Here is a 27,029-nt window from a genome sequence, read left to right on the forward strand (position 1 = left end):
ATGGCGCCTAGTGCAGCTTTTGCCCAGAGGATTAAGACAAAACAACTTTGGTAATAAACATATCTTTGTGCAAGGGTAGCCCTTGACAACAAGAAGGGTAATTGCTTAGAAACAGCTGCCTTCTGGTGAAAAGGAAGAGCAAACATGAGTGAGGAATAGATCCAGATAATTCTGAGAAAGCCCTGGACTAAACCTTTTCAGCTCAAGAGAGGGGTTCTCAGGCTATTGGCGAGGAATGGTCTGTCACCCAGAATGCCATTTTGTTTAGATGAAGCCAGACTCTGGAGCCTATCTGGGAAGAGATTTTCCTGGTAATCCATCTTTTTCTTTAAGTCATTTCAGTATCTTTTTTTTTTTTTTTTTTTTTTTTTTGCGGTACGCGGGCCTCTCACTGTTGTGGCCTCTCCCGTTGTGGAGCACAAGCTCCGGACGCGCAGGCCCAGTGGCCATGGCTCATGGGCATAGCCGCTCCGCGGCATGTGGGATCTTCCCGGACCGGGGCACGATCCCGTGTTCCCTGCATCTGCAGGCGGACTCTCAACCACTGTGCCACCAGGGAAGCCCCAGTATCATTTTTAAAGACTGAGGGTGGAATCTGTGGACCATGCACATATTAGAAAACTAAGACTAGTCAAATATTCGACAGACAGATGTCAATCAGGGGCCAAGGGCATGCCATCCACTAGCTCGCTTGTGAAGGTCTAGTCAGCTATGGGGGACTGTGGTGTGGGCCTGCAATTCTACCAGTGAAGTGGTAATGGGAGGCGCTCTTTTGGGACTCCCCAGAGTCAGGTAGAGATTATACTTAACCAACAAATATGTACTGGAAATTCTTCAGTGGAGAAGTAAAGGAAATGACTTTTGTGTGGAAGTGTTGGTGGGACCCAGGTGACTGATAATGATGATGATATTAGGGGAGTAACTGTGTGTGTTCGTGTGTAGAGGGGATTGCAGTGGAATGTGCATGTGTGGAGGAGTTGTAAAACAGAGGGGGGGATTTTTCTTACAGTAGTATTTTTTCTGTTTATAAAAGAAGTACAAGAATATTGTAGAACATGTGGGAAAATATGGAAAAGTATAACGAAGAAAATTTAAATCACCCATAATCTACTACCAAAAACTAAAAGTACTGCATGGGTATCAGTCTGGGCTGGCAATGAACATGGAAGCATGAAAAACATTGGTTCATTAAAACAGTAGGAAAAGGGATTTTTTTTCTCCTTTTTTCTTTTTATTTCAGTTTGCAGTGGTTTCTTCTAGTGCTTTTAATGGAAATATGTGTAGGAAAGAGAGCTGTAATATATTGGTAAAGTTTAGAAATTTAGATTGTATACACTGGTTTGTTAGCTCTTATCTTTGTGTTAAGCACATTGAAAAATTTTTTTAAATCTATTTATTTATTTGGCTGCATCGGTTCTTAGTTGCGGTATGTGGGATCTTTCCTTGCAGCACACAGGCTTCTCTCTAGTTGTGGCGCGTGGGCTGTAGAGTGTGCGGGCTTAGTTGCCCCGCGGAATGTGGCATCTTAGTTCCCTGACCAGGGATCAAACCCGTGTCCCCTGCATTGGAAGGCAAATTCTTAACCACTGGACCACCAGGGAAGTCCCAAGCATATTGAAATTTTATGTTGTGAATAAATATTTTTCTAAAACATGATTCAAATGGCTCCTTTGTTTTCTGTCACGTGAATAGATTGTAATTGATTTTAGAAACTCCCTACTGTGTACATTTAGTTCGTCCAATTTTTTCACTTTTGTAAATAAAACTGGACTCAATATTCTTATGCATTATGTTTATGTGGATCTCTATTGCTTCCTTGGGATAAATACTTTGAAGTAAAATCACATGATCAAAGGATATACACATTTTTCATGTTCCTGATACATATTGCTGGACTACATTCTGAAAATATGAATTTATACTCCCAGGGGAGATATTTGAGAAGGGCCAAAGAAGGTGACTGGGAATCTATGATTAATTGACCTGGAGAGAGAGATTGGAAGACGTCTCTGAGAGGGGCCAAGCAAGAAGGCACAAGAGGGGATTCTGAGGAAGGAGCCCAGAAATTCTCAGGGATTTGTGCCTGAACCAGTGACAAGGTCAGCAACGTGAGCTGCGGGTGACACTTCACCTTGAAGAGGAGATGAAAGAAGATGATGTATACGAAAAATATTCCTTGAACTCTTACGGGCTTTACAGAATTTTTCTGGGGCAGCTTATTATCATCCTAGTCACTAATTAAGAAACTTGAGGCATAGAAATTAAGTGGCTTTCCACCATCACACTAATACAAGTGGCAGAACACAGATTCAAAATGATGTCTTCTAGTCCAAATCCCCCATGGTTTTCCGTTCAACTTTTTCTATACCCCTAAGGAAAGAGCTTGACCTGAAGTCTTCTGTTTTTATACTTCGTGATGAATCAGAATGCCCTTCTTCACTTTTGGGGCAAGTGCAGCTCCCACAGGGCTGGCTGAAGTGAGAATGAATGAGGCTGATAAACAAGAAAGGGACAATTTCTACAAAGTGAAAGACTCTAAACTCAGAATCTGCTATTCTGTCATTATATATTATTGCTAAGCCTAAAAGAGATTTTTATGAGGCTCTTTTCAAAAGGATTACTCAGCTCCTAGTGCAGATGCATAAATTGCAGGTGAGTGTGAGGCTCTGTGATTGATTGAGGCATGACAATTAGGTAGCAAGTAGTGGCAAGCTGAGTCCCCTGTGATGGGGCGTGCACATACTCAGTGGAACGCTCTGTCAAGGTACCTCGTTAAAACTTTTAACACTGGTCATTTCTCCCAAACTCTCCTTATTAAAATGGCTAGCAGAAAGAAATGCTTGGTTCTAGGACTGCTTACCTTTTTATGGGCTGAATTGGGCATTGAAGGCAAAGAAGAGGAAGAAGAACAGACCTGTCAGCTGCTGGGCTACTTTGATTTGAATGGGTATGTAGGTGCCAGAAACCCTTCACTTGTTATTGGAGGACTGTTTCCTATTCATTCCAGGACCACCACAGCAAATGAGTCTATTTTGGAGCCAGTATCAGCAAAATGTGAAGGGTAAGCCATTCTTTTTTTTTCTTTTTACATCAGTTGTAGGAGGTGAGGGTAAATGAGTGGTGGGTGTGGGAATCAGAGTCTGGAACTGGAGCCATGATGCCAGCCCTGACTTTGACACTATTTATTTGACTCAGGATAGGTACTTGCTGTTTCTGTGCCTCAATTTCTCCGAGGTAGACATTCTAGGATTGCTTAGAAACAAGAAAGAAAAAAGCCAGGTTTTATATGATATAGAACATTGCTCCTCAGAGGGTGGTCTGTGGACCACCAGCATCAGCATCACCTAAGAGCTTGTTAGAAATGTGGAATCTCAGACTGCATCCCACATCTGCTGAGTCAGAATCTGCATTCTGACAGGACCTCCTGATGATTCATGTACACATTAAGGTTTGAGAAGCATGATGTAGAGTTGTGCAGTGTTGCAGCTTTACTTTGACTTGTCATTAGACTAAAGTCTCCCCAGGTGAAAATAAACAGTGCTGGAATGCTGATTTATTTATGAGCTAGTGTTCATAGCAAGATTCCTCCAGTTGGAAGGCTTCTACCCTACTCCCCTCATCCCCAAAATTGTCATGTCAAGAAGTGGGATCCATAACTGATAATCTGAATTTGCAAGGAATCCATTGTAAGAAAAGCAAACATGGGTTATATTTCTGGGTGTGAAACACACACACACTTTTGATATGAAAAGAATGCCAGAAATTAAAGGAAAATTACTGTCCACACTATTCTTACTACCATAACAAAGCAGCTCTTTCCTTTCATTTCCATATATTCTTTCTCAGCCCTTTATATAAATGCAACTGTAATTTTTTCATAATGTGGCAATAGCATGGACACAATTTTATATTGGGCATTTTACATCATATCTTAATCACTTCCATGATGCTGCGTGGTAATTATAATTACAAACGCATGCTGTAAAAATTTTGGCAACTTCTTATACAACTGAATCTTTACTGATCATAACTCCTTCCCTTTGGTCATATTTCATGCTACATATTTGAAATAGCACTAAAGGGGTGGACAAACTGTTGGCAAAAGGAAAGGATTGTAGTCAGTCTGTACTTAACTCTTTCCTGGACCTTCTAATTCTTTTCCATTCTCACAGTAAAGCAAAGGGAAGTGGGAAAGAAGCACTTTTGCTCATGGCTACATTATTTAGAGTCAATTCATTATTTATCAGAGAAGTTTTCACTGATTCAATCTTTAATAACATGAAATGAAAACCAGAGTTTGTCACAGTATAGTACACTCATATTTCATCAGTGGAATCACTTAACTTGTTCTTCACCCTTCATTGGAGCTTCTGAAGGTTATCTTCCTAGCAAGGTAAAATAGAAAGGCCAATATACATATTTTTAGTAAAAATCCACCCTCTCATTAAAAAATAGTTTGATATATCCACTGTGATTGACACAGTGGTGAGAAGTAAGTATGTCCCATTTAAAAAATAATTCACTGTATCAGGGATATTTTGGGTTTTTTAAAAAAAATAATTTATTTTGGGCTGCGTTGGGTCTTCGTTGCTCCGCATAGGCTTTCTCTAGTTGCAGCGAGTGGGAGCTACTCTTCGTTGTGGAGCGCGGGCTCTAGGCACGCGGGCTTCAGTAGTTGTGGCAAGTGGGCTCAGTAGTTGTGGCACACGGGCTTAGTTGCTCCACAGCACGTGGAATCTTCCTGGACCAGGGCTCGAACCCATGTCCCCTGCATTAGCAGGCAGATTCTTAACCACTGCGCCACCAGGGAAGTCCCCAGGGATATTTTGATTTCCATCTCTAGTCCTCTGTTCTTATTTAATTTTCAGAGTAGTCTGATAGTTGCTTTATATGTTCAGTCCAGGGATCTTAATTGTAATCAGTGGGAGAGAGCGGGTGGTGTGTGCTTACTCCATCTTGACTTTCACTCAAATCCTGAGGATCCTTGAAAAGGTTACTTTGGCATCTTCTGACTGCCAGTGTTGCTGCTGAGAAGTCTGATGACATTCTGATTCTTCATGTTTTGTATGAAACTTGTTTCACATGATCCAGGGCATCTAAAAAGCCAGTTCCTTGTCCTGAATGTGGATCAGTAATGTAAGGCATCATTGCGGGGATTCTGCTTGTCTCCCGGCTTGTTGACTGAAACCCAAATTGCTCATCTTCACGCCATACAAGCCTAAAACTTTCCCAGCACTTAAATCCATCCTACACATATCTATTGGATATTAATAACATTCCATATTTACATTTTTAGATATATCTTCTTCAAAATTAGAGCTATATAATGACTTTTCACCAATAACCATCAACAGTTTCTATCTATCTGTACCCAATTCCAATGTTCTCCTAGCCTCCCTCCCAATGGGAGAGCCCTCATGGGAGGCCTGGATAGGTGGTACTCAGGAGCTGGGCGTAATCGGATAACAATTTCATTTTGACGTCATTAACGTTTACCTATAACTGATCTAGATATGCAAGGTGGAGTTTGGAGAAGTCTCATTCTGAAACCCACAATTTTAACGGGATACTAGTTTTGGTTGGCCATCAGCCAAAGTGAACAGAAGAGGAAGACTTTTATTTTGAAAATGTTGTTCGGAGCAGAGAAGACAGTGAAATGGAGGGAAGAAGGGAATATTTTAATTCTTGTTTTGGTTGATCTAAACAAAGTTAGGATTTAGAGAAATTTTCTGCGGAACAAAAGGTATGCATTGTATAATGGTACTGTGAGTATCATAATGGAAATCAACAAATGAAAGAAAAATCATCCCAAATCCCACCCTTTCAGTAATTATCCTGTACCCATTTAAAATTTTTACCTGTTGATAGTTATCCAAGTGTTCACATAACTTATGTGTAATTTTAATTATAGTATAGAAACAACGTTGCAAACAGACTGTTTTACCTAATATTATATGCATGCTGCAGTGTAATTTCTCTAATTATAGTTTTTTAATGATGGAAAATGTTCCTATCAAGTCAGTGTACCATAATGAGCATGTAAATTCTTTCCAATTTTTCAATATTATAAATAATTCTAAAATGAACAGTTTGGAACGTACCTAGTTTTTTCTTTTGGGAAGAACAGTACCTTCAGATAAATTCTCTGGGGTGTAATTATTGATTCAAAGCAGGTGAACATTTTCTAGCTCTTGAAATGTATTACTCTCTCACCTTAAAAAAGATATTGCTATATTTATTTCAAAAATGTGTATGCCAATTTGTATGGCCATCCGTGTAAATTTAGAGGCCAGTTGTCTTAGGACGATAAAGCCCTTCATGTTCAGACTCCTGATTCTCCAGTCTCCTCTTCCCATGCCATACCTATTCCTACCCTGTTCTCCAAGTGTCCTGATCTTCCCATTCCTAGAATGTTAGGTTCTTTTGTTGTCATGCCTTCACACATACCGTGCCCTGTACTTGCAGCATTCGTCCCCTGTTTTTATGTTACCCTTCAAGACTTAGCTTGGCTGTTAAGTCCCCCAGGACAAGGTTCCCCACCCCTTTAACTGCTGGTCCCTATGTCTACCCCTATCGCTGTGTTTATCGTTTTGTGCATGACTATTTTTCTGTTTCTTTGCCTAGACACTGCAGTGCCTATCTTTTTCACTGTTGCATTTATAATGTCTCGCACCAGTGCAACTCAGTAACTACGTCTTGAATAAAAGGCAAAGCTAAATTAAACTAAAAAACCCAGTCAAAGAGACATGGAGGAAAAATCTAATCTGCCAACAGGGCTATGTGCTATTAGATATTTAATTCAAAAATATTTATTGAGGGCTTACCTGGTGGCGCAGTGGTTGAGAGTCCGCCTGCCGATGCAGGGGACACGGGTTTGTGCCCTGGTCCGGGAAGATCCCACATGCCGCGGAGCGGCTGGGCCCGTGAGCCATGGCCACTGAGCCTGCGTGTCCGGAGCCTGTGCTTCGCAGCGGGAGAGGCCACAACAGTGAGAGCTCGCGTACCGAAAAAAAAAAAAAATTATTGAGTAGAAGATAGGTAGTTAGATACTAGAGCTACAGAGGACATTAAGAGAAAACATCCTTGAGGTCCTTGCTTTCAAATAGGTTAAAGTTTGGTTAAAACTGGGAAGAAAGAAAGAGGGTTGGAAATAGAATATTTATTTTTAATGGAGAAGAAATTGAAAAAAAATGTGCTGATGGACTAAAGGGAAGTACTTTTCCTTTTTGTGCCTAGGGAATGGAAAGGAGGAGGCATCTCATTCATGGTTAAATGTAAGAGTGATAGGAAAGAGATGTTTCTTAATTGAAAAATCTCAACACTAACAATCAAATCATGGCAGGAAAAATTATCTATTGGAGTCATAACATATATCGTATATATAAATATTATGTACTGCTTTTATATAGTCCTGTCATAAGTATTTTCATGTATTTACAAAACTTTTATTATTATAATTAACATATAGAAGAAACCAGGAGAAACCTATAGGAAGGTAAGGAAGAGGGAAAGGAGACTCATAGGGTACCGGGGACTTCCAATGAATGGGGAAAAATGTATTGAGGAATTATTGCGTGTTCTGCGTGGTGGAGAGAACTGCGAATATAAGAATATTTTTGTGAAAAGAGATAATCAGCTGTCCAAAAAGATGCTTCCCAGCCCAAACCAATCAATAATGAATATGATTCATACTTGAACCCTTTAAATTGCAGTATCTTTTTAGGAAATATTAACATGCTCACACAAGGCAGGTGCCCCCTGACGTTTTGGCAAAATGCTCTCATCACCAATCCCAGCTAAAAGCTGCTTTCGCCTCCACAGATCCACCCACTGACTAAGGCCTTACAAAACCTTTTTCCTTTTCAGGTTCAACTTCCGGTGATTCCGCTGGATGAAAACCATGATCCACACCATCAGGGAGATTAATGAAAGGAAGAATATTTTGCCCAACATCATTTTGGGCTATCAGATCTTTGATACCTGTTTCACCATCTCCAAATCCATGGAAGCAGCATTGGTATTCCTCACAGGGCAGGAAGAAAACAAGCCCAGTTTTAGAAGCAGCACCGGGGCAGTGCTGGCAGGAATTGTTGGAGCAGGTGGATCATCCTTATCAGTTGCTGCTTCAAGAATTCTAGGGTTGTATTACCTACCTCAGGTATTTCAGAATATTGTCCTGGGTACTAACTTATAAAGAAACACAAGGTATGTGAAAATTGCTGCAAAGAGTACGTTAGGTGCTCAGGTGAGGCTGGGATGAGCTACACAGACAAACAGGATGGTGGTAATGCTGACGCCCCTAATTACTCTGTTCAGTCTGGCCTCAGCAAGTGTGACTAGTGATTTCAGACTGTTCTACATCCCTTAGGATCCTGCCTTAGTTTTGAGCTTGAGATTGTGACCTAGTGATTTGTATGTTGACATCTCAGTAGGCAATACACTCGAAAACACTGGGTGAAGTACAGAGTAGGTGATTGAGAAATACTTGTTGATTGATTGATAGATGGTATAAGGAACTCATTTTGTTTCTGGCCTGTATTAATACTTATTAATCATGACCCTTTTTGTTCATACGCTAACATACTGAAATGAGCTGGGATGCTAATTTACAGATTATTTTAAATTCAGGGACAGTGACACATTTCAACCTAAGAACAGATGACATTAGGAAGAATGGATGAGGACACGGGGAGGGGGAAGGGTAAGCTGGGATGAAGTGAGAGAGTGGCATGGACATATATACACTACCAAACGTAAAATAGATAGCTAGTGGGAAGCAGCCGCATGGCACAGGGAGGTCAGCTCGGTGCTTTGTGACCACCTAGAGGGGTGGGATAGGGAGGGTGGGAGGGAGATGCAAGAGGGAGAGGATATGGGGATATATGTATATGTATAGCTGATTCACTTTGTTATACAGCAGAAACTAACACACCACTGTAAAGCAATTATGCTCCAATAAATATGTTAAAAGAAAAAGAAAAGAAAAGAAAATATAAGTAAAGCTCTATATTTATTTCCAGAGGTGGTTCACAAAAATATCGTCAGGACTTATTAATGTGAAGGATGATTAAGCTTATTTGTGTTACTGAAGTAATGCGAGAAGTTAAAATGATTGTTAAAAAGTGGCATTTACAAAGTGTGTCTTTATAAAGCTGCAAATACAAATGTAGGGGGAACAGGGTAATACTGAGGAACAGAACCAAGAGGAGGGGTCAGGTGACACAGCCGACACCTTCAATGTGGGCTTCATGCAGCTTAGACAAACTGCTGCTGCTGTGAGCTCTGCTTTCCACCAAATACCGACTGTGACCCAGGCACCTGCTAGAAACCTCTAGATAGATCTTCTCATTTAAGTCTTGTAGTAAATCTGCAAAGAGGGTAAAAGAAATCTTACATACAACAGACACTTTCACGTGTGTTGTCTCATTTAATATGCTGAGCAACCTTAAAATGTAGATGTCATAACCCTGATTTCACTCATGGGGAAACTGATTTCAGCAGGTTTTAGTATCCACAATCTTACACTGATTATGTAGCTGGAATTAGAAATCAGGTGTTTCTGCTTCGTAAATGAGATTCTTTCCTACATGTGGCTTCCATGATGTTGGTGCTTGGGAGGTTCCAAAGAAAAATGTAAACTTTAGCCAGTGGAGTAAGGATAGGACAAAGGATAAAGAGAAAAATAGGAATAATCTGTCACTTATGAAAGAATTGGCAATCATGGAGCTATGTAATTATAATATAGGAGGTCTTATTGGAAGTGATGCAGTAATAACATGGGATGGCAATGGGATGGTATAGGAGAGAATGTGACATATCTTCTCAACTGCAGAGTCGCTGAGGCTGAGAGTAATGTACAGCAGAAATGTATGTAAGATTGTCAGAAATTCACGTTACTGGCCATTCTACTTTCATTTTTAAGTTCTCACTGATAGAAAATACGCACAAGGACCACTGGCAAGATGAGAAAAATACCTCTTCGTTTATCTAGCAAGTGCCTATAAAATGATGACCTCTAGTAACTCTGTTGGAGAATAAGACTTAAACCTGAGGTGGAAGTGGAGTTTCCTACCGTCTTTCTCAGTCTAAGTCTTAGGACTTAGAGAAACAAGGAAAGAGAAGAGGAGAAAAAGAGAGAAAGCAGTGGTGATGGAGAGAGGAGAGAGAGAGAGAGAGAGAGAGAGAGAGAGGGGCCTGACAGATTGTGAGTCTGCTTACTCCATCATCTGTATGGATGACGAGTTAGATCAGAGAAAGAGCCTGGATGGCTTGAATCACACACCTAGTCTCAAGAAAACATAGATGAAAGAACTGGTCACCTCCCTTTCCGAGTATGTGACATTGAGTATGAAAAGTGGTGCATTGAATGTCATCACCTTAATAATTAGCTCCTCCAGCTACCTTGGGGTGGGGTGAGGTGGGAAAAGGGTGGATAGGGAGGCCCAAAGTGCTCCCCCTAACAGTCCCCACCACCCACGGAGCAGGGAGAGGAGTAGAAATCCTTTTGTCTCTGGAAGGGTGTGAGAATAAAGGGAGAACTGTTAAGTTCCCTCCTTCTCCAATACAGATACTCAAAGGTTGTGTAATTTGAGGTTTGGCTATTGCTTTCTAATAACTGCATGAATATTTTCAGTTGCAGGTGGGTTATGCCTCTACCTCCTCACTTCTTAGTGACAAATTTCCATCTTATCTTCACACAGTAGCCAGTGATAAGATCCAGTCGGAGGCCATGGTACAACTTATCCAACATTTTGGTTGGGTCTGGATAGGCACCATAGCAGCTGATGATGATTATGGAAAATACGTAGTAAAGATTTTTAAGGAAAAAATGGAGAGTGTCACCCTCTGTGTTGCATTCTCCGAAACCATTCCCAAAGTCCATTCTAATGAGAAAATGCAAAAAGCTATTGATGCTATAATGAACTCCAATGCCAGAGTCATTGTGCTCTATGCATCTGATATTGACCTAAGTCCTTTCATGCTGGAAATGGTTTACCATAACATAACTGACAGAACATGGATAGCGAGTGAAGCCTGGATCGCCTTCGCTCTCATTGCAAAGCCTGAATATTTCTCGTATTTTGGTGGAAGTATTGGATTTTCAATACCAAGAGCTGATATATTGGGATTAAAAGAACTTCTTTATGATGTAAATCCTGGCAAGGATCCAAATGATGTACTGACCATTGAATTTTGGCAAACTGCTTTTAACTGTACTTGGCCCAATAGTAGTGTTCCATACAACACTGACCATAGAGTGAATATGACTGGTAAAGAGGACAGATTACACGCCATGTCTGATAAATTATATACTGGAAAGGAGAAGTTGGAAGATCTTAAAAATACCTATCTGGATGCGTCTCAGCTAAAAATTACACACAATGTCAACCAAGTTGTGTATTCTATGGCATATGCCCTGGATCGTCTAAGTAGATGTGAGGAAGGACACTGGCCATATATTCCAGGAAACACCTGTGCATATATACTGATTTTGAGCCTTGGCAGGTAAGTTGTGGTTTGTTTTACTTCATGATATAGTTTGACATAAAAAGCATTCATACAATTAAAACCATTGATCTGCTTTTGTACTTCATAGACATGATTTTATCACGTGCCCCCTAAAAGAATGGCTTGCTTATGTTACCTAAATGGGCATTTTAGAGTTTCCATTTGTTAACAGAGTTATTATTAGGTTTGCTGTGAATGATAGAAAACTTTCCCCATACAGTGCTTTAAACAAGATAGGTTTTTTTCCTTCACATAAATGAAGTTTGGAGGTTAGCATTCTGGGACTGAAAGAGTGGCTTAGGAATTGAGGTTCCTTCTACCTTGTCATTTCATCACTCTGAATCTGTGCGTTCACCTCATAATTCCATATGGCTACTTGGGCTTCAACCATCATGTCCACACTCTAACCAGCAGGAAGGAGAATGGACAAAGATGCGTATATGGCTCCATTTAAGGACATTTCCTGGAAATTACGTACAATTCTCTTTACATCCCATTAGCCGGTATCTAGTTATATGGTCACATGTAGCTGCAAGGGAAACTGGAAGATGTAGTCTTTGTGCAGTGTCAGAGGGGCCATGCTAGGGTGTGAAGGCCAGGAGGTGAAGATTGTTAGGACCACCTTGGAGATTGGCTCTCACATCTCCTGTCTCAGGTCTGACTTCCCAGCAATTCATGTTGGGACACAGAAACCCTAATGGTCTCACCAAGATGCACACCTAATCAGAGGGCTCCTCTGCTTACATCCTTCAGTACCTCCCCTCTCCTATAAAGGATAAAGCGTGAGCATCCCTGGTCTGACACTGTCAGCCCTCTACGATCTATGCCATCAGCATCTCTGACTCCATTGCTCTTTCCATGACCCTCACCACTTTATTTTCCAGCAACACCAAATTGCTTGTCCCAACAGGGTCCACAGTGGCTGGAACCACTGCATCTTCACTTTTATTTTTATTTTCAAATTGATCCCACGATGCACTTAGTTTTGTATCTCTTTAGCCTCCACCAATCTGTGGCAGTTCTTCATTCTTTCCTTTTTTTTTTTTAATGAACGTGATACTTTTCATAAGTACTGGACAGCTATTTATGTTTTTCAATTTATGTTTGTCTAATTTTTTTCCTCATGATTACATTTAGGTTATGCATTTATGGCTATAATACTGTAAAGGTGATATGTATCCTTTTCTATGTCTCATCAGGAGGTACATGATGTCACTATGTCTCATTAATGGTGACATTAACTTTGATTACTTAGTGACAGTGATGTCACCATGTTTTTCCATTATAAAGTTACTATGTTTCCCTTTGTAATTAATAATTACATTGTGAGGCAATATTTTGAAGCTCTGAAAATATTGTTTTACGTAATGCTTTGATCCACAAAGTTTAGCATCCTTTGATGATGATTATTGCCTGAAACAACTATTACTGTGTTATTTTTAAAATGGTGATTTTTTTTCTATTTCCCTCATTCCTTCTACATTTATTAAATGGAATTATACTTTTCCCTCACTAATTTATTTGCATCACATGGACTCATGGATATACTGTTCTATGAGTATAATAATTCGTAGCTATCATTACGCATTTTGTTGCTCAAAATTCTCCAGGTTGGACAATTTGTATTGTATTGTGTTGTATTTCTCTGCCCCAGTCTTGAAGTAACCATTTCCCCGGAGTCCTATTTCCATTTACTGGAGAATGGAATTTAGAAAGCAAGATCTGAGTACTAAGTTGTTCATCGGTACTAGGGAAACTGTAGTAAATTCAAAATGAGAAATTAAGTTATGCTACAGGTGAGTTCTTTCATTTTAAAAGAAATCCTCTGAGTACTTTTTTAACAAAAAGGATCTTTTTATATGGTAAACAACAATCTCTAATTTGTTATTTGAAGATTTCAATATTGCAATTTAAATTTGCTCAAAAAGCAACAAATATGTGTTAGGATTGCAGAGAAAAGAGTTTTTAGAGAGGGTCAAGGGACCACACAGTGTTAGGGTGAATGGTGGTGGTGTAGTCCAAGGGAGAATTCATGCTCTTTGACACACTCCCGGAATGATGTAAGTAAAAACTGAAAAGTAAGACCTCACAGTAGAGAGAGTTAATAGGCACATTTAAGGATGCTTCATAAATGCATCAAAAAGTAAAAAATTGTGATTTATTTAAAACCAAAATGATAATGCACTCCATAATCATTTTTCTCAGCTTATCTCATTAGCAGACTTGGTCAGAACATATATATATATATGTAAAACCGTTTTACTCCTGTGGTTTATTTGGACATTTCTAAATTCTTTTTCATGCCTCGTGGTAGGGAACTGTCCTACCATCCAATGGTGATAAACAGATGGAATTATGGAAAGGCTGTAAGGTTGCAGCCTTTGAAAATTTCCTTGCTTGAGTCTTCTGAAGACTGAGAAAGAAAAATATGCCTCTCCCCAGTGGACTTGGCAGTAAAAGTCACCCTGTTGTGAACTCTGATGTAGATTTCATGTTGACTGAGAATAGCAAACAGTAAAAGAGGGAGAGATAAAAGGGCAAGCGACCTGGAGTAGCCCTACTGGTAGATGGTGATTATTATAATACTTACCTTTGTATACTGACTTACTAAAAGCTTCTAGCTATATTACCTTAATCTCTACGACAGAGGTAGGGCAGGGATGATTTCCCTTCTTTTACAGACTGGGAAACTAATGCTTAGTTAGGATATATGACTTGCCTAAGGTTATGTCATTTGACAGAGCCAAAATATGACTCCAAATCATCATACACCATAATTCAGGCTCTTTCTGCTATGTTGTTTCTCTGGTTTGTGGAGGGTTAGGGATTGGACTGGGCCCTCTGGTTGGGAGACATAAGTCTAGCATGTGGTGCTGACAAAGACCAAGGGCACAGGATATATCTCAGTGCAGCCTGGTTACCTTCATACTAAAGAACGTATGCTCTTACCCCAGCTAAGGTTGACTGGGTAAAGCAAGAGTACTAGAGGTATTATTTTGTTAGGGGGTTCCTATTTATGTCTATGAAGTTATTCTGTAGGTGTACAATCGGCTCCATCCACTCTTGCACTCTTAGCAATGGCCTCTTCGGCACACCCTTGCCTCACATGTTATTCCCGTGGCTTAGAATCTCTTTGATTCCAGTATTTGTCAGGCAACTTGCTACCATTTTGTTTCTTTTTCTGAGCTGCACTCTAATCCTAGGTTTACCAACACAATTCTTTTCTCTACACAACAAAGTACAAACACAATATTATCTAAAGTGCCGCAAAGTTACAAAACTCAAAACGGAAAATGTATAGTACTGACTGTACAATAAAAGCCAAAAAAGCAATGTACACATTGCCAAGGTAATTTGCAGGACCAGCATGAATACCAACACAACGTGGGGGTGGGGTGCTTCTGTGGTGACCCGACAGAGCTGGCTCTCCACTTACGAGTTTCAGAGAGAAAGGGAGATGTGTGTGTGCACGCACATGAGTACGTGTGAAAAGAACCATTTGGGGTATTAGGCCCTAGAGGTCAGAAGAGGACTCAAGCGGAGGAGCAGGGTCAGGCTAACTGGAACGGCAGCTGCGTAAAATCACACCCTTTCCTGTGGGACCCTGCAGGCCAACAGGATAGAGCACGAACAGGCCACCAGATCGGCCCCAGGTCACCTGTGGAACGGGAAAACATGCTCCCAGGCTGGGGCTGTACCACCTCCTGGAGCCCCCTGCTCATCCCTGCTGGCTTTGTCACTAAACTGACTCTCAGGAACTGTGGAAGCTTGCTAGCCAGAAAACTGGAGGGCATCTTTATAAGCACGACCCCAAACCAACAACACTCCTGCAGCCGGAACTCTGCCGCCAGGGGAAATGTAGCAGATACTGCCTTCACCTTCGAAGCTTGCCTCTGAGTGAGGGATTTCTTTCCTACCGATCCTCCTTCGTCCAGAAAAGTGACAAAAGTGAGTTGGATGGGAGTCCAAGTCACAGGGCAGAGCTTCAGTGGCCCTGCGTATCGGGAGGAGTTGAAGCTGGAGCGGCTCCTGCGGCTGCGGCGGCGGGGGGACTGCGCCAAGGGGAACGCGACCTTCTCCTCATCCGTGGGGGTGACCTGAGCCACATGGGAGGCGGTGACGGCATTCTCCTGGGAGGGCTGAATCGCCGGGGGGCGGGGGAGGTGGCCGAGGCCAGGGGTCCAGCAGAGCGGTGGCAGTGATCTCCTGGCCATCGATGTGTCCTCCGTCCATGTGCTTCAGCGCCTTCTCGGGCTCATCTGGATTCTCAAACTACACATATACGTAGCCTTTAGACAGATGCGGGTGCATCCTTTCCACAGGCACGTCAATCATTTTAATTTTCCCATAGGTGGAGAATATCTCCATGATGTGATCCTTGGTCACATTCCTGGTGAGCCTTCCAATGTGCACTGTGGTGGGTTTAGGCGAAGGGCTCCGCCTTTTCCTTTCCTTTTCATCTCTTTTGGGTGGTTTGGATTTGGAGCGGGAACGCCGCCTGTTGTCCTGCCTGCCCCGACAAGGACTGGGAGAGCCAGGCGAGCTGCCGGAGCTGGAGCTGCGGGATGTGCTGGAACTTCCTGAGCGGCTCGATGCTGAAGATGAGCTGGAGCCGCGGCTGGAGCCCATGCTGGTGCTCGAGCCCGAGCTGCAGTTCGAGCTGGACCGAGACCTGGTGCTGCTGCTACCACTGGAAGCGCTGCGCCTCTTTCGAGTTTTATCCCTGTCACGATCCTTCTCGCTTGACTCCTTGGTGGCCCCCATATCTTTAGAGCGATTCTTAGACTTCTCATCAGAGCCGTCTTTGCGCTTGGTAGGAGAAGGAGCCCCAGTGCTGGACTTTTGTATTATTTTCTTTGACTCCTAGCAAGCTCTTCTTTTTCACTCCTGATAAATCCATTTTCCCCTTCCGAGGTGTTCAAAGCAGCAATGGCGGCCTCACTTATCTGAACTCTCCCTTCTAACTTGAGTCTGAGAAACGATCCTTAATGGATAGCAATTTACGCCAAAGTGCAGCATCTTCCAGCCGCCGTGACCTCCTCCCCGTCTCCTCAGCCTCTGAGGCCGGCGCCGCTCTGGCGTCAGGATTAGGGAGCGGGAAGGCCTAAGTTTTTTTAAAACCCAGCTCAGATGGCTACTTCCTGGGGAAACCTCCTTCAGTTTTCCTAAGGCAGTTAGTTAGCCACTCCCTCATCTATGCCCTCTCAACACTCTTTCCACATCAGCAACACAGAGTACATTGAATTTACCATTAGTACCTGTTTATTTGTCTAGCCCTTCTACTGGACTGTGAACTTTGGAAGGGTGGGGAATGGGTCTTGATCTTCCCGTCTCTAGCACCTGACATGCAGGGAAGGGAATGATGGTAGTAGGGTAGACTGGTACCTATTAGTGAAGAAATCTAAGAGGGAATATCTTCTCTTCCCTAGGTTTGTAGGTATTAGGAAATATTAGGCATCACTTTACCTTGGTATAGATCAGTACTGTCTAATAGAAATTTAAAAGCCACACAGGTAATTAAAACTTTTATAGTAGCCAAATTAAAAAATAAAAAGGAACAGATGAAGTTAAATTTAATATATTTTATTTAACCCCAAATAATACTTTAACACTTGGTCATAATCAGGATAACTTAATATAAAAATAATTACATGAAATTATTAAGGAGAGAGTTTACATTTTTTTGAACTAACTTTTGCAACCCAGTGTGTATTTTACCCTTATAGCCCATCGCAATTTGGCCAGCCACTTTTCAAATTTCAATTGTCATATGTGGCTAGGAGCTGTTGTATTAGACAGCAAAGGTATAGAGGAATAGGGAAAAATTCAGTCCCATGAATTAGATAGGAGTTTTGAGATTATTTTCTTTATAAACCCTGTTTTCTAGGCAATCAAATTTTTAAAAATTGTTTTTTTCCCTGTTGTTTTTCCCCCTTTTTTTCTAGTTAATGTGTTATTTGAAGACACTTACGTTTACAACCCATAATGGAATGAGAATAGAAGTTGATGATAATGGAGATGTGGCTGGATACTATGATATTCTAAATTGGCAATTAGATGATAATGGAGAGATAGCCTTTGTGAAGGTTGGAGAATATATATTCACAGACTCTAAATTTGAACTCGTGATGATTAAGAATGTGACAATATTTTGGAACAACGAATCATCAGAGGTTAGTTACTCTGACATCTTATTTTGTTTATATATAGAGAGAATTGCATTTCTATACTCTTTTAGGTGCTATGGAATATCAGAAACCTAGAGCTGGCTATTCCAAGTTAATTTTCCCGAATAAAATACATATCTTTTCTATATATAGGTTCAGATCTTTTGTTTTTGGAACTTTTTTTGATTATAGTTTTAAATATTAGTTCTATGATTTTGTTTTCCTTCTTCAAGTACTCCAAAATGTTTGACTTCCTTTGTCTCTTCCTTTTATTCACTTTCTTTCTGATAATTTTTGCTTTATTCTTTATCTCATCCTTATTCTCTTTATTGTTTTCCTGCCTTTATTCAATGCCCCTTATTAACTTTTTACTCAAGTATATATATTTTGAACACCTTGTGACTTTTATCTTAATTTTTGAAATAGTTTCTTTCCTGAGATAAATGAACTTTTTTCATTTCTTCCAGTCTTATATCCATTGATGTTTTAAATTTTAAAATATCTGGTTCGAGATATTTTTGACATCTACAAGTGCTTTTCTGAGAATACTTAATTGAAGTGCTAGGATATCTATTTAAAGTGTTACAGTATTCTTCTGCTTAATGGTTGTGTGTGTACGTTTTAGAGGGGAATTTTAATTTACTGGAATATTTTTTTTTAAATTTTATTGAAGTATTGTTGATTTACAATGTTGTGTTAATTTCTGCTGTATAGCAAAGTGATTCAGTTATATACATATATACTTTTCTTTTCCATTATGGTTTATCACAGGATATTGAATATAGTTCTGTGTGCTACACAGTAGGACCTTGTTGTTTATCCATCCTATATACAATAGTTAGCATCTGCTAATCCCAAACTCCCAATCCTTCCCTCCCCCACCCCCCTCCCTCTTGGCAACCACAAGTCTGAACTCTGTATCTGTGAGTCTGTTTCTGTTTCATAGATATGTTCATTTGTATCGTATTTCAGATTCCACATACAAGTGATATCATATGGTATTTGTCTTTCTCTTTCTGCAATGAACACTGGGGTGAAAGTATCTTTTTGAATTATGGTTTTCTCTGGATATATGCCCAGGAGTGGGATTGCAGGATCATGTGGTAGCTCTATTTTAAGCTTTCTAAAAAAAAATTTATTGGAGTATAGTTGCTTTACAATGTTGTGTTAATTTCAGGTGTACAGCAGAGTAAATCAGTTATACGTATACATATATCCACTCTTTTAGATTCCTTTCCCATATAGGCCATTACAGAGTATTGAGTAGAGTTACCTGTGCTATACAGTAGGTCCTTATTACTTATCTATTGTATATATAGTAGTATGTATATGTCAATCCCAACCTCCCAATTAAGCCCTCCCCCCCATTACCCCCTGGTAACCATAAGTTTGTTTTCTACATCTGTAATTCTATCTCTGTTTTGTAGATAAGTTAATTTGTAGCCTTTTTTAGATTCCCCATATAAGTGATATCATATGATATTTGCCTTTCTCTGTTTGACTTATTTTGCTCAGTATGACAATCTCTAGGTCCAACCATGTTGCTGCAAATGCATTATTATTATTATTTTTTAAGGCTGAGTAGTATTCCATTGTATATATGTACCATATCTTTTTTTTTTAACATCTTTATTGGAGTATAATTGCTTTAAAATGTTGTGTTAGTTTCTCCTTAACAACAAAATGAATCAGTTATATATATACATATGTTCCCATATCTCTTCCCTCTTGCGTCTCCCTCCCTCCCACCCCCCCATCCCACCCCTCCAGGCGGTCACAAAGCACCAAGCTGATATCCCTGTGCTATGCGGCTGCTTCCCACTAGCTATCTACTTTACGTTTGGTAGTGTATATATGTCCATGCCTCTCTCTTGCTTTGTCACAGCTTACCCTTCCCCCTCCCCATATCCTCAAGTCCATTCTCTAGTAGGTCTGTGTCTTTATTCCTGTCTTACCCCTAGGTTCTTCATAACATTTTTTCTTCTTAAATTCCATATATATGTGTTAGCATATGGTATTTCTCTCTCTCTTTCTAACTTACTTCACTCTGTATGACAGACTCTAGGTCTATCCACCTCATTGCAAACAGCTCAATTTCGTTTCTTTTTATGGCTGAGTAATATTCCATTGTATATATGTGCCACATCTTCTTTATCCATTCATCTGCTGATGGACACTTAGGTTGTTTCCATCTCCGGGCTATTGTAAATAGAGCTGCAGTGAACATTTTGGTACATGACTCTTTTTGAATTATGGTTTTCTCAGGGTATATGCCCACTAGTGGGATTGCTGGGTCATATGGTAGTTCTATTTGTAGTTTTTTAAGGAACCTCCATACTGTTCTCTACAGTGGCTGTATCAATTTACATTCCCACCAACACTGCAAGAGGGTTCCATTTTCTCCACACCCTATCCAGTATTTATTGTTTCTAGATTTTTTGATGCTGGCCATTCTGACTGGTGTGAGATTATATCTCATTGTAGTTTTGATTTGCATTTCTCTAATGATTAGTGATGTTGAGCATTCTTTCATGTGTTTGTTGGCAGTCTGTATATCTTCTTTGGAGAAATGTCTATTTAGGTCTTCTGCCCATTTTTGGATTGGGTTGTTTGTTTTTTTGTTATTAAGCTGCATGAGCTGCTTCTGTATTTTGGAGATTAATCCTTTCTCAGTTGCTTCATTTGCAAATATTCTCTCCCATTCGAGGGTTGCCTTTTGGTCTTGTTTATGGTTTCCTTTGCTGTGCAAAAGCTTTGAAGTTTCATTAGGTCCCATTTGTTTATTTTTGTTTTTATTTCCATTTCTCTAGGAGGTGGGTCAAAAAGGATCTTACTGTGATTTATGTCACAGAGTGTCCTGCCTATATTTTCCTCTAAGAGTTTGACAGTTTCTGGCCTTACATTTAGGTCTTTAATCCATTGTGAGCTTATTTTTGTATATGGTGTTAGGGAGTGATCTAATCTCATACTTTTACATGTACCTGTCCAGTTCTCACAGCACCACTTATTGAAGAGGCTGTCCTTTCTCCACTGTATATTCCTGCCTCCTTTATAAAAAATAGGAGACCATATGTGCGTGGGTTTATCTCTGGGCTTTCTATCCTGTTCCATTGATCCATCATTCTGTTTTTGTGCCAGGACCATACTGTCTTGATTACTGTAGCTTTGTAGTATAGTCTGAAGTCAGGGAGCCTGATTCCTCCAGCTCTGTTTTTCGTTCTCAAGATTGCTTTAGCTATTCGGGGTCTTCTGTGTTTCCATGCAAATTGTGAAATTTTTTGTTCTAGTTCTGTGAAAAATGCCAGTGGTAGTTTGATAGGGATTGCATTGAATCTGTAGATTGCTTTCAGTAGTAGAGTCATTTTCACAATGTTGATTCTTCCAATCCAAGAACATGGTATATCTCTCCATCTATTTGTATCATCCTTAATTTCTTTCATCAGTGTCTTACAATTTTCTGCATACAGGTCTTTTGTCTCCTTAGGTAGGTTTATTCCTAGATATTTTATTCTTTTTGTTGCAATGGTAAATGGGAGTGTTTTCTTGATTTCACTTTCAGATTTTTCATCATTAGTGTATAGGATTGCCAGAGATATCTGTGCATTAATTTTGTATCTTGCTACTTTACCAAATTCATTGATTAGCCCTAGTAGTTTTCTGGTAGCATCTTTAGGATTCTCTATGTATAGTATCATGTCATCTGCAAACAGTGACAGCTTTACTTCTTCTTTTCCGATTTGGATTCCTTTTATTTCCTTTTCTTCTCTGATTACTGTGGCTAAAACTTCCAAACCTACGTTGAATAAGAGTGGTGAGAGTGGGCAACCTTGTCTTGTTCCTGATCTTAGTGGAAATGGTTTCAGTTTTTCACCATTGAGGACGATGTTGGCTGTGGGTTTGTCATATATGACCTTTATTATGTTGAGGAAAGTTCCCTCTATGCCTACTTTCTGGAGGGTTTTTATCATAAATGGGTGTTGATTTTGTCGAAAGCTTTCTCTGCATCTATTGAGATGATCATACGGTTCTTCTCCTTCAGTTTGTTAATATGGTGTATCACGTTGATTGATTTGCGTATATTGAAGAATCCTTGCATTCCTGGAATAAACCCCACTTGATCATGGTGTATGATCCATTTAATGTGCTGTTGGATTCTGCTTGCTAGTATTTTGTTGAGGATTTTTGCATCTATGTTCATCAGTGATATTGGCCTGTAGTTTTCTTTCTTTGTGACATCCTTGTCTGGTTTTGGTATCAGGGTGATGGTGGCCTCGTAGAAAGACTTTGGGAGTGTTCCTCCCTCTGCTATATTTTGGAAGAGTTTGAGAAGGATAGGTGTTAGCTCTTCTCTAAATGATAGAATTCGCCTGTGAAGCCATCTGGTCCTGAGCTTTTGTTTTTTTGAAGATTTTTAATCGCAGTTTCAATTTCAGTGCTTGTGATTGGTCTGTTCATATTTTCTATTTCTTCCTGATTCAGTCTTGGCAGGTTGTGCATTTCTAAGAATTTGTCCATTTCTTCCAGGTTGTCCATTTTATTGGCATAGAGTTGCTTGTAGTAATCTCTCATGATATTTTGTATTTCTGCAGTGTCAGTTGTTACTTCTCCTTTTTCATTTCTAATTCTATTGATTTGAGTCTTCTCCCATTTTTTCTTGATGAGTCTGGCTAATGGTTTATCAATTTTGTTTATCTTCTCAAAGAACCAGCTTTTAATTTTATTGATCTTTGCTATCGTGTCCTTCATTTCTTTTTCATTTATTATTGATCTGATCTTTATGATTTCTTTCCTTCTGCTAACTTTGGGAGTTTTTTGTTCTTCTTTCTCTAATTGATTTAGGTGCAAGGTTAGGTTGTTTATTCGAGACGTTTCCTGTTTCTTAAGGTAGGATTGTATTGCTATAAACTTCCCTGTTAGAACTGCTTTTGCCGCATCCCATAGATTTTGGGTCGTCGTGTCTCCATTGTCATTTGTTTCTAGGTATTTTTTGATTTCCTCTTTGATTTCTTCAGTGATCACTTCGTTATTAAGTAGTGTATTGTTTAGCCTCCACGTGTTTGTATTTTTTACAGATTTTTCCTGTAATTGATATCTAGTCTCATAGTGCTGTGGTCGGAAAAGATACTTGATACAGTTTCAGTTTTCTTAAATTTACCAGGGCTTGATTTGTGACCCACGATATGATCTATCCTGAAGAATGTTCCATGAGCACTTGAGAAAAATGTGTATTCTGTTGTTTTTGGATGGAATGTCCTATAAATATCAATTAAGTCCATCTTGTTTAATGTATCACTTAAAGCTTGTGTTTCCTTATTTATTTTCATTTTGGATGATCTGTCCATTGGTGAAAGTGGGGTGTTAAAGTCCCCTATTATGAATGTGTTACTGTCGTTTTCCCCTTTTATGGCTGTTAGTGTTTGCCTTATGTATTGAGGTGCTCCTATGCTGGGTGCATAAATATTTGCAATTGTTATATCTTTTCTTGGATCGATCCCTTGATCATTATGTAGTGTTCTTCTTTGTCTCTTCTAATAGTCTTTATTTTAAAGTCTATTTTGTCTGATATGAGAATTGCTACTCCAGCTTTCTTTTGGTTTCCATTTGCATGAAATATCTTTTTCTATCCCCTTACTTTCAGCCTGTATTTGTCTCTAGGTCTGAAGTGGGTCTCATGTAGACAGCAAATATATGGGTCTTGTTTTTGTATCCATTCAGCCAATCTGTGTCTTTTGGTGGGAGCATTTAGTCCATTTACATTTAAGGTAATTATCGATATGTATGTTCCCATTCCCATTTTCTTAATTGTTTTGGGTTCGTTATTGTAGGCCTTTTCCTTCTCTTGTGTTTCTTGCCTAGAGAAGTTCCTTTAGCAGTTGTTGTAGAGCTGGTTTGGTGGTGCTGAACTCTCTCAGCTTTTGCTTGTCTGTAAAGGTTTTAATTTCTCCATCAAATCTGAATGAGATCCTTGCTAGGTAGAGTAATCTTGGTTGTAGGTTTTTCTCCTTCATCACTTTAAATATGTCCTGACACTCCCTTCTGGCTTGCAGAGTTTCTGCTGAAAGATCAGCTGTTAACTTTAAGGGGATTCCCTTTTGTGTTATTTGTTGTTTTTCCCTTGCTGCTTTTAATATGTTTTCTTTGTATTTAACCTTTGACAGTTTGATTAATATATGTCTTGGTGTGTTTCTCCTTGGATTTATTCTGTATGGGACTCTCTGTGCTTCCTGGACTTGATTAACTATTTCCTTTCCCATATTAGGGAAGTTTTCAACTATAATCTCTTGAAATATTTTCTCAGTCCCTTTCTTTTTCTCTTCTTCTTCTGGAACCCCTATAATTCGAATGTTGGTGTGTTTAATGTTGTCCCAGAGGTCTCTGAGACTGTCCTCAGTTCTTTTCATTCTTTTTTCTTTATTCTGCTCTGCAGTAGTTATTTCCACTATTTTATCTTCCAGGTCACTTATCCGTTCTTCTGCCTCAGTTATTCTGGTCTTGATCCCATCTAGAGTATTTTTCATTTCATTTATTGTGTTGTTTTTCGTTGTTTGTTTGCTCTTTAGTTCTAGGTCCTTGTTAAATGTTTCTTGTATTTTCTGCATTCTCTTTCCAAGATTTTGTATCATGTTTACTATCATTATTCTGAATTCTTTTTCAGGTAGACTGCCTATTTCCTCTTCATTTTTTAGGTCTGGTGGGTTTTTATCTTGCTCCTTCATCTGCTGTGTGTTTTTCTGTCTTCTCATTTTGCTTCTCTCTTTTTTTTTTTTTTGCGGTACGCGGGCCTCTCACTGCTGTGGCCTCCCATTGCGGAGCACAGGCTCCGGACGCGCAGGCTCAGCGCCCGTGGCTCACGGGCCTAGCCGCTCTGCGGCATGTGGGATCTTCCCGGACTGGGGCGCAAACCTGTGTCCCTTGCATCGGCAGGCGGACTCTCAACCACTGTGCCACCAGGGAAGCCCTCCTTTTGCTTAACTTACTGTGTTTTGGGTCTCCTTTTTGCAGGCTGCAGGTTCGTAGTTCCCGTTGTTTTTGGTGTCTGTCCCCAGTGGCTAAGGTTGGTTCAGTGAGCTGTGTAGGCTTCCTGGTGGAGGGACTAGTGCCTGTGTTCTGGTGGATGAGGCTGGATCTTGCTTTCTGGTGGGCAGGTCCACGTCTGGTGGTGTGTTTTGGGGTGTCTATGGACTTATTATGGTTTTAGGCAGCCTCTCTGCTAATGGGTGGGGTTGTGTTCCTGTCTTGCCAGTTGTTTGGCATAGGATGTCCAGCACTGTAGCTTGCTGGTCGTTGAGTGAAGCTGGGTGCTGGTGTTGAGATGGAGATGTCTGGGAGATTTTCGCCGTTTGATATTACGTGGAGCTGGGAGGTCTCTTGTGGACCAGTGTTCTGAAGTTGGCTCTCCCACCTCAGAGGCACAGCACTGACTCCTGGCTGCAGCACCAAGAGCGTTTCATCCACACAGCTCAGAATAAAAGGGAGAAAAAGTAGAAAGAAAGAATTAGTAGAAGTAGAAAGAAAGAAAGAAAGAAAGAAAGGTGGGAGGGAGGAAGGAAGGAGGGAAGGAAGGAAAAAAAGAAAGAAAGAAGATAAAGTAAAATAAAATAAAGATAAAATATAATAGTTATTAAAATAAAAAAATAATTAAGAGAAAAAACAAAACAAACAAAAAATGGACGGATAGAACCCTAGGACAAATGGTGGAAGCAAAGCTATACCGACAAAATCTCACACAGAAGCATCCACATACAAACTCACAAAAAGAGGAAAAGGGGAAGAAATCATAAATCTTGTTCTCAAAGTCCACCTCCTCAATTTGGGATGATTCGTTGTCTATTCATATATTCCACAGATGCAGGGTACATCAAGTTGATTGTAGAGCTTTTATCTGCTGCTTCTGAGGCTGCTGGGAGAGATTTCCCTTTCTCTTCTTTGTTCTCACAGCTCCCAGGGGCTCAGCTTTGGATTTGGCTCCTCCTCTGCGTGTAGGTGGCCGGAGGGCGTCTGTTCTTCGCTCAGACAGGATGGGGTTAATGGAGCAGGTGATTCGGGGGCTCTGGCTCACTCAGCCTGGAGGGAGGGAGGGGCACGAAGTGCGGGTTGAGCCTGCGGCGGCAGAGGCCGGCTTGACGTTGCACCAGCCTGAGGTGCACTGTGTGTTCTCCCGGGGGAGTTGTCCCTGGATCCTGGGACCCTGGCAGTGGCGGGCTGCACAGGCTCCCCGGAAGGGGGGTGTGGGCAGTGACCTGTGCTCGCACACAGGCTTCTTGGTGGCGGCGGCAGCAGCCTTAGCTTCTCATGCCCGTCTCTGGGGTCCGCGCTTTTTGCCGCAGCTCGCGCCCGTCTCTGGAGCTCCTTAAAGCAGCGTTCTTAATCCCCTCTCCTCTCGCACCAGGAAACAAAGAGGGAAGAAAAAGTCTCTTGCCTCTTCGGCAGGTCCAGACTTTTCCCCGGACTCCCTCCCGGCTAGCCGTGGCGCACTAACCCCGTGCAGGCTGTGTTCTCGCCGCCAACCCCAGTCCTCTCCCTGCGCTCCAACCGAAGCCCGAGCCTCAACTCCCAGCCCCGCCTGCCCCGGCGGGTGAGCAGACAAGCCTCTCGGACTGGTGAGTGCCGGTCGCCACCGATCTTCTGTGCGGGAATCTCTCCGCTTTGCTCTCCGCACCCCTGTTGCTGCGCTCTCCCCCACGGCTGCGAAGCTTTCCCCCTCCGCCACCCAGAGTCTCCGCCCACGAAGGGGCTTCCTAGTGTGTGGAAACCTCTCCTCCTTCACAGCTCCCTCCCACTGGTGCAGGTACCGTCCGTATCCTTTTGTCTCTGTTTATTCTTTTTTCTTTTGCCCTACCCAGGTACTTGGGGAGTTTCTTGCCTTTTGGGAGGTCTGAGGTCTTCTGCCAGCGTTCAGTAGGTGTTCTGTAGGAGTTGTTCCACGTGTAAATGTATTTCTGGTGTATCTGTGGGGAGGAAGGTGATCTCCGTGTCTTACTCTTCCGCCATCTTCCCCACATCTTCTTTATCTATTCATCTGTCAATGGACTTTTAGGTTGCTTCCATTTGCTGACTATTGCAAATAGAGCTGCAATGAACATTGGGGTGCATGTGTCTTTTTGAATTATGGTTTTCTCTGGGAATATGCCCAGGAGTGGGATTGCTGGGTCATATGGTAGTTCTATTTTTAGTTTTTTAAGGAACCTCCATACTGTTCTCCATAGTGGCTGTGTCAATTTACATTCCCACCAACAGTGTAGGAGGGTTCCCTTTTCTCCACATCCTCTTCTGCTGGAATGTTTTGATTTTCATTTTTTGTTTTCTTCCTATAGTAAACTTATATGGAGGCACAATTCTATCTTTAGTTGTTTC

General features: G+C 40.9%; 1 protein-coding gene and 1 pseudogene across 1 annotated transcript in view; one reads left to right on the forward strand and one right to left on the reverse strand.

Moving 5' to 3' along the window:
* Nucleotides 1–2,819: 2,819 nt before the first annotated feature.
* LOC136121954 (vomeronasal type-2 receptor 1-like) overlaps nt 2,820–27,029 on the forward strand; it is a 32,320-nt gene continuing 8,110 nt past the window's right edge. The window contains 5 exon segments of the mRNA XM_065875810.1: nt 2,820–3,061; nt 7,867–8,158; nt 10,640–11,483; nt 11,486–11,505; nt 17,454–17,681. Of these exon segments, the coding sequence (XP_065731882.1) occupies nt 2,820–3,061; nt 7,867–8,158; nt 10,640–11,483; nt 11,486–11,505; nt 17,454–17,681 (1,626 nt within the window).
* LOC136122560 (RNA-binding protein with serine-rich domain 1-like) lies at nt 15,494–16,408 on the reverse strand (annotated as a pseudogene).

This window comes from Phocoena phocoena, chromosome 4 (genome assembly GCF_963924675.1).
Source record: "Phocoena phocoena chromosome 4, mPhoPho1.1, whole genome shotgun sequence".
Taxonomy (NCBI): Eukaryota; Metazoa; Chordata; class Mammalia; order Artiodactyla; family Phocoenidae; genus Phocoena; species Phocoena phocoena.